A 12149-nucleotide genomic window follows, 5' to 3' on the forward strand; every position below is an offset into this window, starting at 1 on the left:
AACCGAATTTAAGATCATAGGAATTGAATATCATAGGCCAGGAGTTGGACATTATTTTTAATTTTAATCAGTGAGAAATTAAATGTTCAAACACATAACCAACTTTTACAAGTAATCTCCTTTTACATATTACGGAGTACAATTTTGACCTCCTTCCCTCCCCAGGTATGCCCACACCAGTATTTACTCTCTACTCTCTAGAATTTGACATTTCTTTCAATGATAATGTAAGATTTACATTAATTTATTTATCCTAAAATAAATAAATAAATAAATAAATAAAGACTATTCAAAAATAAATAAATAAATAAAGAAAGAAAAAAAAGGCTGCTGGTTCAAAAAAGAAAATATAGGAATAGGACAATAGCATATGTCATGGAAATTACAAGCAATTCTATGTTCAGTAGGTAACGAAGAAGGAAGTGCAATGGTAGCATTGATTATCGATATATAACACGGCCGTGCACTGCCTCGCATCCGTGCAAGACGCCATTTGCACGACGACATGGACCTCTTCGAAGTGGTGGCGGAGATTTGTTAGGTTTTTAGAGGCCACACAATGACTCAAACGTACATGTGTTTGGCTGGCATGCCCATGCATGCATGCATTTTATAAAGTAAAATGATAAACATTTATAGTTCAAAGGAAAATATTACAATAAGAGAAAACATTAAGAATAGATATACATAAATAACATCGATTTACATGTGTTTTTGTCATGAGTTTTCAACGACTTTATATCACTGTTGGTAGTCTAATGCTTACATTGGATATAGATCTAAGAATACATGCATATATCATTGCCCTTCAAAAATTAATTATGTTTTGTTATCCCCTAATATATATACTGAGTAACACAAATTTTTATATGTATGTAACTAGGCACATGGTGTTGCCACTTTACATAAGATTAATTCCTGATTAATAGTCATTATTGTACTTATTGAGCTCGTGCATGGATGAGAAAACTGAAAAAGCAAACATTTATTGCGAATTGAAAACTTAACCACCAAATTAAAATGCGGTCTATTATTATTGAAACATACAAAACACTACATGTTGTCATGTAGAGACAATACAAGCATACGTACTACATAAGTACGTAGGAGACAAACTCAAGTAAAAAACATCACAAACGTTACAAGTATTAAGGAATACATACTTATACTTGTAATTACCTAATATTATAGATTATATTCAATCTAATGATAGAATATAATATGATGGACAAACATCTTATTTAGGTTTTGGATTAAGGCTATTAATAAGAACGTTCGGATAGCAACTTGAGAATGGATCTCCCGGTATCAATGGGAGTGTTATTAAATTGTGCTCGAAGTTGTTCGATTTCCCTCACACTCACCTGAAATCCCTTAGTAAGAACATCATCCAAAATTCGCGGAGAAGTTCCAAATAAACTATTAGGAACATTAATTCTTCCCGGGTTTTGACTACCAAATGCAGCTATTGCATAAGCATGTGTGTTATCCATGTTCATTTGGAAGTGGATTAGGCCTTGGGGGAACGCAATCACGTCCCCCTTGGTAATTACCGTGTCAAAGAGTTTGTTATCAGATGTGACAAAACCCGCGTATAGGGTTCCTTCCATCACCGCGAAAGCCTCAGATCCACGGTGATGCAAATGAGGAGTGTTTAGGCCATAAGGCCCAAAGTCTACACGAGCAATGGTGACCCCTAGTGTGTTAAGTGCCGGGAATAGGTTAACGTCTACTATTGTGGCGGATGCTTCTTGAAGGTTGTTTGTATTTCCAGGCTTATTGAACCCTTTGAATAAGAAATCAGTCACTTTGACGTCGTTTGGATTTTTGCAGAATTTCCCATTCACAAACACTGAAAAATAAAATTTACGGAGAAATATTAGAAAATTAACTAGCTAAGTGTTTGAAAACTTTGTAAGGCTTGTACGGGGTAGTAATACTAATGAGTAATGAGAGAATTTAAACATAAAATAGGGCACTGATTTTAGAGAACCATAAGGGCGGGGTCAAGGTGAGAATCGATCCTAGAATCTCTTGAAATTGGGAAGTAAGCTCTAACCATTTGGGCTATCTCTCACTCTCAATATATATTTATTAATACTACTTTTTTTTTTAAATGTTCTTTCGAAGTATTCACCTATTCGGAGTAATTCTTAGGCAAAAGTAACTAAGTACTCCGTATGTCATAAAAAAGTGGGTAAAAATTTAATCTTTCTGTGTAGGGTTAAGACTAAAAAGAGAGGTGTAACGACTCCTAACTAAAAATTAAATAATTCATACATACTCGATAAAGTAAGAATGTGAAAAGCATAATCAATAACATTTGGAAAGGGAGTATAATTTAGGTGGATAATAATGTAATACATATACCTGCGGAATGAGGATCATTTGCACTCACACAGAAGTCTTGAAGAAGACCAGGATCAGAGGCATTAGCCACATTAAAGCAAAAGGCCATGCAACAAATAGTCATGCCCAAAATTGCTATATTAGCTACTCTAATCTTCTCCATAATGTGCTATTATTAGTAATAATTAATTAATCTTTCGATTTATGGAGTAATTAATATCTCTCTTTTGTTTGCTACTTTGAGGTTATTGCATAAATGAGGTATTTATGATGCCTATTTATAGCCAAATGTAGCACTAACTGTGTTCGTTGATTGTCAAATTAAACGTGAGAATTGCTAATTTAGGTCAGAAATTGTGCATGCCCCCACATTAATAATGGTATTAGTAGATCAAATTTGACTTAATTATCCTTCATCGTACTGTACTAAATAATTAGGGAGCACATGCATGTATTTATATAAGAAATTATTATATTTGATATAATATGGAGTGCCGAGTGCGTTATAATTATTATTATATTAAATTATGACAAAATTATCCCAATTTTTTTTTTATTATTTTTTTTTTAAAAAAGGGGTTTTTATTAAATTACCTTTTTTTTATAATTGTTTTAATTTTTTTCAACCGTTTTTAAAAAGAAAAAACAATTGCGGTGTTAAAAAAATGCATAAATGTAAATATAACATTAACTACACTGATTTATATGTTATTTTGTCATGCATTCCTAAATTAATATATTAATTCAATTGATTTTTGTACTTGAGTAACTCTTATTAGAACTTATTTTTCCTAAATTGGACTTATTCGAACTTAACCGAACTTATCTGAATTTATTACATTTGAAACAAGTGAAAACAAGGTGAACAAAATAAGGGTCTGTTCACTTCAGCTTAATTTCAGTTCAGTTCAGCTCCAATCAGTAAAGTTCAACTCCAATCAGTAAAGTTCAGCTCCAAGCAGTTCAGTTCAGTCAATTTAGTTCAGTTCAATTCAGTTCAGCTCCTAATTTCCTTCTCTTATAAAATATTTATTTCAGCTCAGTTCAGTTCAGTTAAGCTCAACTCCAATCAGTTCAGCTCAGCTCAATAAATGTGAACAGGCCCTAAATGCATATTTGTAACCCTAAGGGCTATATATTACATAACCTTTTTTAATTAATAACTTTTAGGGTCTGTTTTGATTTACTGAAGTAAGGTGAACTGAATTGAATTGAAATTAAGTTGAAAAGAACGGGCCCTTAATCTTTCTTTCTTCATCCTCTTATATTTAGCCCTGAGAGATGCATTATTTATTATTTATCTTATTTTTATCATCATACATAAAACTATGCACCGAGTTTTTTTTTTAATTAATTAATAACCCATGCAAATTTGTTCCAATTTAATTAGTCAAATGCTAAACAAGCTAGCATTAAAATTTTGAAATTAGTCGAACTTCGCATAGCCTTAAAAGCAAACTTTCATTGAATTATAACCCATATATGCCAATCCTGTGCCACATTAGTGATTTCCTTAGTTAACAAATTGTAATTAGCTGACAAATTAGGGTGACAAAAAAGTCAAAAAAAAAAAATATAAAGCCCAGCACATTAATAAGATTCTATTAAAACTCAATCAGATTTTGGGAACTAATAAAGTAATTTGAAGTTCAATACAACTATACATGCATAGTTCATGGCACTTGTACGGGGCCAGAACTTTGCAATTTGGAAGCTAAGATATCTTTAAACTAAGGAAGGAGATCGGAGACTTAATTCAAGATTGATCAAGGATTGAACTAGGGTTTTATTGTGCTCTTTTATCTTGTAATTGTGCTCTAAAATTATGTTTTAAATTTAATGATTAAATCAATTGTAGTTTATTTAACAAATCTACAAAGTGATTGCTTAAATTGGGTACAAAAGGAGTAGATTCTTTAACTACTTTAGAGTTAGTTTCCCGGTTTTATTAGGTGATCCTGGAATCGATTTTCATCACCTTGTTGCCCTTATGGTTCCCTAAAAAAAATTGCTTAACTAGTGGTAAAGGGCCGGGTTGAGCTTGTGATTTGGAGGCCAGGTCACTAGTTTGACTCGATCTCCCAAGGAGCACTTGGAGTCGTTTGAGATTATATTCTCTTATTACTATTCTTTCAATCTTATCAGGAAGGGATCAATGAGTTGGATAAATAAGGCTCCGTTTGGTTTGAAGTAAAATGTTTGTATGGAAAATGATTTTCCCGTTTTCTTTTATTAGATTTGTGAAGGGATGAAAAACAATTTTCCCAATGGTGGAAAATTGTATCCTTATTAATGGAAAACATTTTTCTTTATAAAGCAAGGGAAGCTACATTTTCCTCCCTCTTTCTTATAACCTCTTTTTTTACTTCTCTCTCATCCATCCCCATATTCCCACTCCTATTTTTTATTTTTCTTGAACTTTTCTTGTATGCAACCAAACAAATGCAATTGTACTTTTCCTTGAAAATACGTCTTTCATGAAAACTAATTTTCACTGAAAATGTTTCACATTAAATCCAATAGAATTTTTATTAGGTCATAAAATACAATTTGAACGTGCTTAGATATCAGATTATATATAATTGGGAGAATCAATAAGCAATTTGAAATTTAATTAGTGGTATAATAATTTGCTATACACTGATTTGTAATATATTATATTTGTATAGAGTTTAGAGGCTAGAGCAAATAATTTGACATGTTTCACCATCATAATTAATGCATGTCATGTCTAGTGTTCTCTATTCCTATGGTGTGATATGATTCTCTATTTATTTCATTTGTTCATACATCAATAACTTTCCACACTCTTGTAATTTTGTATGTTGGTTTTTTTTTCATGATTTTGGACCTACAATTATTGTTTTTGTAGCTGTATTACTTTGTTGATGGTATAATTGACCATTCGAATACATAATAACCTCGATGTAGGTCTTAGTTTGAGTCTTTTACTAGCATATGGCCCTTTGAAATCCAATTGCACCCCCCCCCCCCCCCCTTCCAAAAAAAAAAAAAAAACTCGCGCAGCCATACAGAATTTTACATGCATTGAACTTGCAAATGAATTGAATCGATTGTGCTAAGATGTTCCTATGCCTATACGTTTTCTAGTCCTTATACATCATTCTTTTGTTTGCACCAAGAAAATGTTAAAAACCATTAATTTTTAGGTAAAACATCAATTCTATAAACAAGTAATGAATAAGTAGTATTTATTTAGCCATATGTACCCTTATAAACCTAGGCAATAAGAAATAAAAATGCAGTACTATTAGTTCGATTTTGACAATTTTAGAGCACGTTATGTGTTTGCTATACTGTGGATAGCACATTAGCACCAATGTTGTACATACGGACTATAATTAACACCAAGATTAGCTTACATCGGTATCATCTTGGCGAATTGGCTAACCAAGTTAAGGCGGATTTTGGGGTGTATGTAGCATTTTATTCAAACCAACAAGATATATGTAAATCGAATCTGCATATTAATTGTGACAGAATTGTTGTTCCTAGGGTTAATTCATATATGGAAGTGGATTATACAGTAGTTAGTCTTGAGGGATCACTATTGTGTCCCGTTTGCTAGTAAATACCATGTCAAAGATCGAGTTATGTTGTTAGAAGTATTAAAAAAAAAAAAAAAAAAAAAAAAAAAAACATATATAGGGTTCTGTCTATCGAATGAACACCTCCAACTCCCACGGGGATGCAAATGAGGGTTGTCTACTCAAGCGGAAGCAAAATATACGCTACAGATGGATAAGTATTTCGTGTTAAGTGTTGAGAATATATAAAGGAAAGATCTACAAAGTGTCAAGCTTGGCAATAGTAGTGTTTTCCTTGTACACCCACTGTGATTCTGAATATGTTGACGATTTAAGGCATTAGTCAACTAAAAGCATAAGACTAGGAATAATGTAGCCATCATTAAGACTCTCATGGGTTTTGGGTTACATTTATTAGAGAAATAAATAAAGGACTATACTCCCGAGCCCGGACGACTGGGCTGATATGCTCAATTAGACTAGAAATAAATACGGGCTGGCCCATTAGAGAATTAATGGGCACGCTAGGTGGGCAAGGCTGACCCAAAACAGTTTCCTTACATACTTTAGGTGATTGTTTTTATAAGTTGAAGTGGGCTTATCTTTTCTTTATCGACATGCCTGGCTTACATGTAACTTATAAAACATTTTTAGTTAGGCGAGTAAGGGATTATGGATATCTCAGTTGGTTAGAGTTTTTTAATTTCCGGTTTTTGGATTCAGAGATTGATATTGACTGTGTTAGAAAATTTTAGCAGAACATCGGAAATAATAAATTAATGGTCTTTTCACTTCAGCTTAATTTCAATTCAGTTTGGTTAAGCTCGGAGCTCCAATCAGTTCAGTTTAGTTCAGTACAGCTCCGCTCTAATCATTTCAGTTCAGTAAATGTAAACAGGCCCTAAATTCTCTACCGGATGAAAAGAGCAACAACTTTGTTGTGGAAAGCCTATACGAACCCGCGTTGGAAATTCCCATAAAAATAGTGATAATATTGATATCAAAATAAACTTGATCACTTTCTTTATCTATCAATATCAAAGGTCAAATATCCCATATTGGCATATTCTCTAGCTGTTTTGTAAATGGAAAGATAAAACAAATTTACAAAAACCTTTGAATAAAAAGAAGAAGAAAATCAAATACGGAGTACGAAGTACGGAGTAAAATTAAATTACTCACGTGAAGAAATATTAAAACACCGCGTTAAGGAAAGTTAATAGTGCGAATAAAGAAAATGGGCCCAGCCCAACAAATACGCGGCCCAACTTTACATATATTCCTTTATAAACAGTTGAAGAGGTGAATCTTTCCATTTTCAACCCAAGCTAAATCATCGCTTCTTCGATTTACATTGTCTCAAAAAAGTTAGAAAAACAGAAATTCAAGAAATTAAAATGGCTGAAGTTGTTGGATGCCACAACGTTGACCAATGGAAGCAGCAGCTTGATTCTAACAAAAGTCCTGACAAATTGGTAATTTTTCTGTCATTATTTTTTGTGATTTTGTGACGAATTTATTAGTTTTTTTTTTTTATATATGATTGCATTATTTTTTAAAAAAAAATGGTGAAGAATTGGGTTTTTTTTTTTTTTTCTTCTAAGTTTTACATGATTATATGGGATGGAGTGATGTAATTTATATGAATTTTTATTAATTTGTGATTTAATAATGTAACGTGGGGAAGTATTTATGTAATTATGAATTGGGGAGTATATGATTTGATTTGATTTACATGTGCAATTGGGTTGAATTGAATGAATTCAAAGATTAATTCTTTTTACGGAATTTAATTTGATTGATGTTTATGAATTTGATAATTTGAATTAGAATTAATTCTGTCAAACCCTAATTCACGAAAATAAATTGAGAATTTTGTTTATGGTTAAAGTAATTGGAATGATGAATGGATGATATTTGTGTAAAAGTGAAGAAAGTTGGGAGTTATTACAAGAAGCACAAATTAGACTTTCTGTGAATGTATGCTATTTTGGGTGAGTAATGTTTTAAGAAACCCTAATAATCCACAAGTAGTATGATATATTTGGTGTTGTAATGTTTTTAGGAGACCCCAATAATCCAGATCTCATTAGACTACGACTAATCCGGATTTGAGTGAGGAAATACGCCAATTGGAGGGATACTAGCTGATCTAAACTCTTGTTGGTCATTGATATCCTGGTTTTATGAGAATAGAATTCCAATTGGGTTTCAACTTTCGAGTGTGGTGTGTGCCAATTGAAGGTATATCAGTATATGGTCCTTACTAGTGCCGGTTGAGCTAGAGTATTATCTCTAATTAGCCGATCAAAACACTTGTTGGTTATGTTGACTCTCAATTGGGTTTCAAGTATGGTTTTGGGTGATTGTTTGACGTTTTGAGCTGTCAAAAACAATAATTTATTCTTTGTGGTTCGAGTTAGGATTACTGGATTAGTAAGCTGATGAATTTTATGGCAGATTGTGATTGATTTCACTGCTTCATGGTGCCCACCATGCCGTTTCATTGCACCCATTCTGGCTGAGTATGCCAAGAAATTCCCACATGTTGTGTTCCTCAAAATTGATGTTGATGAGTTGAAGGTATGTAACTGAAACTCTTAAACCACAATTGTGCCCCCATAGCTACTTTGTTTCTTTGTATTTGTATAATTGCAGTCATGAATTTTGTGTTGGAAATCATTGCTTGCAGAGTGTTGCTGAGCAGTATGAAGTTGAAGCAATGCCGACCTTTATTTTCCTAAAGGACGGAAATGTAGTTGACAAGGTTGTGGGTGCTGACAAAGATGCCCTCCTCGCCAAAATAGAGAAGCATGCAGTTCCTGCAACTGTTTCCGCATCAGCATCAACCTAATGAAGTTAATCTCGTGCTCATTGCTCTACCGTGTTAAACTTATTTATTATAAGTATTATTAATGTTTTACCATATCCTGGGTTATGAATACTTGTATGATTCAGCTGTGGTTTATGGTTGTTACCAGTGACAGAATAGCGAATTATGTACTGTATTTTGTGGGATTACTTGTGTTCTCATGGGTATGCTTATTGCTAAACTAAGAGTTGATCAGCTGTTTCTTACAATTATAATTGCTTTCTTTGCATGGAATTAGTTGTTGCATTACTAGTGTGATCTGTTCCAGGTCGAAGTAATAGTATACCCCGTAACAGGTAATGAGAAACCGAACCCCTTTGTAGGGGTTATCGGGACAGGGGAGGGCTTACCACCTAGTAACTGGTTGTTGAATAGCTTCATCTCAGGAAGAAGATTTAGCATTTTGTTAGTTGTCAGATTTGTCACCCATGCTTTGCTAGTCTTTTTGTGTGGTTTGAAAGGGAGGATTACTTGTTAGGCCGAAAACTTATGCCAAATCGAATTTCAGGGATTGTTAAAAGGCTTAAAGCATCGACTCCTCATGCCCACTAGTTTGAGGCACACATTTTAGAGAAACGATTGTGCTGATAATCCCATTGCAGGAATAATTGTATTGTAATGTATTATATAAAGGGTCTTGCTAACGAACGCCCAGGGCGTTGGATAATTATTTTAGTTTAATCTTTCTATTTTTAACTAGCTTATGCAACGCTCTTGGGGCGTTCATTCCTTATTAAATTCAATTAATATACTCATATTGGAGTCCTACCATTATTATCCTTAATTGGTATGGACATTTAAGTGATGTAACGGATTAATTTGGCAATTAGACATTTAAACCTTATGTTTACCCATTTGTCCGTTCTTTATAACTTCGAGTATAAATGATGTAAATGAATAATGAATATGGTACGGAGTAAGAAATATCTTTCCAATACATTCATGCCCTGGTGAAGTGGTGAATCCTACGGAGTAATTTTGAATTAATTTTATGTTTTATCTCATAATAAAAGTTCATCCCCTAATTTTTTCCAAAGTGGTAATAAAGGTAGATTTACTTCATACTTATTTTTTTGAAAGGACACACTTCTTTCCTTATCTTATAAGCTTTCCACCAATTATTCCATTTACACAATTTTTTTTTTTTCTTATAAAAACATATCCAATCATCCCTTTATGTATCTTTCATTGTTAAAATATTCTCCAGCTGTATAATTTGAATGGAAATACAAATAATTTACTAAATCTTTGATTAAACAAATGGAATTAATTAAGTTACTCACAAATGGTATTCATTTATTTGTTACTCATTAACAAATAATTGAATATCATGTCAAAAAAAAAATGTACTACCTTTGATTTTTTTTAGTTGCAACTTTGGAATATTATTTGTGATATATAAAATATTTCAAAGTTACAACTGAAATAAATCGAAGTTAGTATAAATAGCAAAGGCCAGACCAAAAATTCTGCGGCCACCTTTTAAAAAATAAAGTGATACTCCCTCCTTCCCTAAATTACATTCCTATTTCTAGCATTTAACGGAAGGAATATTGATTTTCGCATTTTCTTATTTACGACGAAACCTTCTAAAAGCGAGAAAGAAAACACAAGAAATAACAATGGCGGAAGTTCTTAGTTGCCAAACCCTTGACCAATTTAAGCAGAATCTTGAGGATGGAAACTCTAAGAAATTGGTAACTTTTTCTTTATTATTACTTCTAGTTTGCTACCAAATTAATTTTTTTCTTTGAACTTTGTATTATTAAATGGAAGATTTTGAGAAATTAGGGGATTTAATTCATTATTGAAGGTTATGCTCCATGTATCAGGTGTATTTGATTGATTATTGGTCATCTTTTTGTTTGAATTTCGATGATGTTGATGTTTAAATTGCATGTATTTGTGTATTTTTGATTGATTCTTACGATTTCTAGTTCATAAAATGTGAGGAAAGCGATTGGAATGGTGAAATGTTTATACGACTTTTTTTGAATTGATCGTACTTTGACTTTTTTTGTGAGACAATCAGCGTCGAGTGTGACAGTTAGTGCTATTAGACTCTGATTAATCTGGATTGGAGCCGAAACAATCCACAACTAGGGGCAATTGCTCCTAGTTGGTTAGGATGGAATAGATGATTAAATGGTTTAATACTTCCTCCGTTACATATTATTTGCAACGATATAACATAAAGTAGAGAGGAAAAATGTCTAATCGTTGCAAATAATATGTAAGGAGGTAGTATATGAAGTTGTCCACAATTGGGTTGGATTTCGAGTTATGTGTTTGTGTTTGTTTGAGGTTGTGAGTTGTCGAAGGCATTGTTAATGTCTTTGTGTTGGGGAGTTAGGATAAAAAACGATGATCAATTGTTCGAGTTTAAGAGTCTTGGGTACTAAATGAATAATTTTATGGCAGACTGTGATCAATTTCACTGCAACATGGTGTGCACCGTGTCGTTTCATGGCACCAATTCTGTCTGAATTTGCCAACAAGTATGAAGATGTGTTGTTTTTCAAGGTTGATGTTGATGAGCTCAAGGTAAATAGTTGAAATTCTGAAAGCATAAATTTGCCACAATGCTACTTCTATGTTTACTCTAATTGCAGCTTCATTTACTTGGTGTTGCAAATCAATTGCTTTCAGACTATTGCTGAGGATTATAAAGTCCACTCCCTGCCAACTTTTGTTTTCCTGAAAGACGGAAAAGAAGTTAACAGGTTCGTAGGTGCAAATAAAGAGACTCTTCTGAAACTCGTTACTAAGCATTCTGGTCGAAGTTTGCCTGAGGCTGATCCCGCACCATCCACCTAATGATGTTATCAATGAATTCTTTACTTTGCCATGTTAATACATCCTGGATTATGACTTTATTATTGTATGATTCAGCTTTGGGTTTATGGTTTTTAAGATAACATAATATTGTGTTTTCGTGGTGGGTGTGTTTATATAGATGAGTTGATTGTGTGATTTATACCTATAGTTTGACAATCTTTCTCTCATTCTCTGTACTGTGTTCGGGTTTTTTATCTGTTGTTCAAACAGTAGGGTTACTACCAATATATGAACTGAATGGACAGTTTGATGTTAAAGATCCTTGTTTGTTATCAATGCTATGGATTTTCTGGTTTATACCTTTCACTGCGACAAAAATCTAAACTGTCTTGTTCAATTTCATATTTGGTTTCTTATCTGTAATGGTCAAAATGAGGCTTTGTGAATAAAACACAGTAATGGACCATTGCCCTTTAAGCATTGTATTCCTTAGGCCCTCCGCCCTCTTGTGTGGGCACGGTGTTTATCGTTACATGACTTGCAACATTAAGGAATTGAATTGATAGAAAGTGGCCTATTATTTTGCGATAAATTCAAATCAA

The 12149-nt window shown here is 33.0% G+C and overlaps 3 protein-coding genes across 3 annotated transcripts; 2 read left to right on the forward strand and 1 right to left on the reverse strand.

Annotated features, from left to right (window-relative positions):
* Positions 1-1014: 1014 nt before the first annotated feature.
* LOC110724543 (putative germin-like protein 2-1) lies at positions 1015-2579 on the reverse strand. The gene is made up of 2 exons (XM_021903960.1): positions 2371-2579; positions 1015-1852 (listed from the first exon to the last, which is right to left on the reverse strand). The coding sequence occupies exons 1-2, from the start codon at positions 2510-2512 to the stop codon at positions 1263-1265; spliced, it is 732 nt and encodes a 243-aa protein (XP_021759652.1). The 5' UTR covers positions 2513-2579; the 3' UTR covers positions 1015-1262.
* A 4625-nt stretch (positions 2580-7204) lies between these two features.
* Positions 7205-8978, forward strand: LOC110724751 (thioredoxin H-type 1-like). The gene is made up of 3 exons (XM_021904205.1): positions 7205-7372; positions 8358-8480; positions 8590-8978. Exons 1-3 carry the CDS (start codon positions 7295-7297, stop codon positions 8749-8751), a joined length of 363 nt encoding a protein of 120 aa, XP_021759897.1. The 5' UTR covers positions 7205-7294; the 3' UTR covers positions 8752-8978.
* A 1281-nt stretch (positions 8979-10259) lies between these two features.
* Positions 10260-11904, forward strand: LOC110724754 (thioredoxin H5-like). The gene is made up of 3 exons (XM_021904207.1): positions 10260-10466; positions 11191-11313; positions 11419-11904. The coding sequence occupies exons 1-3, from the start codon at positions 10392-10394 to the stop codon at positions 11584-11586; spliced, it is 366 nt and encodes a 121-aa protein (XP_021759899.1). The 5' UTR covers positions 10260-10391; the 3' UTR covers positions 11587-11904.
* The last annotated feature ends 245 nt before the right edge of the window (positions 11905-12149 follow it).

The sequence above is a fragment of the Chenopodium quinoa genome, unplaced genomic scaffold (genome assembly GCF_001683475.1).
Source record: "Chenopodium quinoa cultivar QQ74 unplaced genomic scaffold, ASM168347v1, whole genome shotgun sequence".
In the NCBI taxonomy this organism is placed as follows: domain Eukaryota; kingdom Viridiplantae; phylum Streptophyta; class Magnoliopsida; order Caryophyllales; family Amaranthaceae; genus Chenopodium; species Chenopodium quinoa.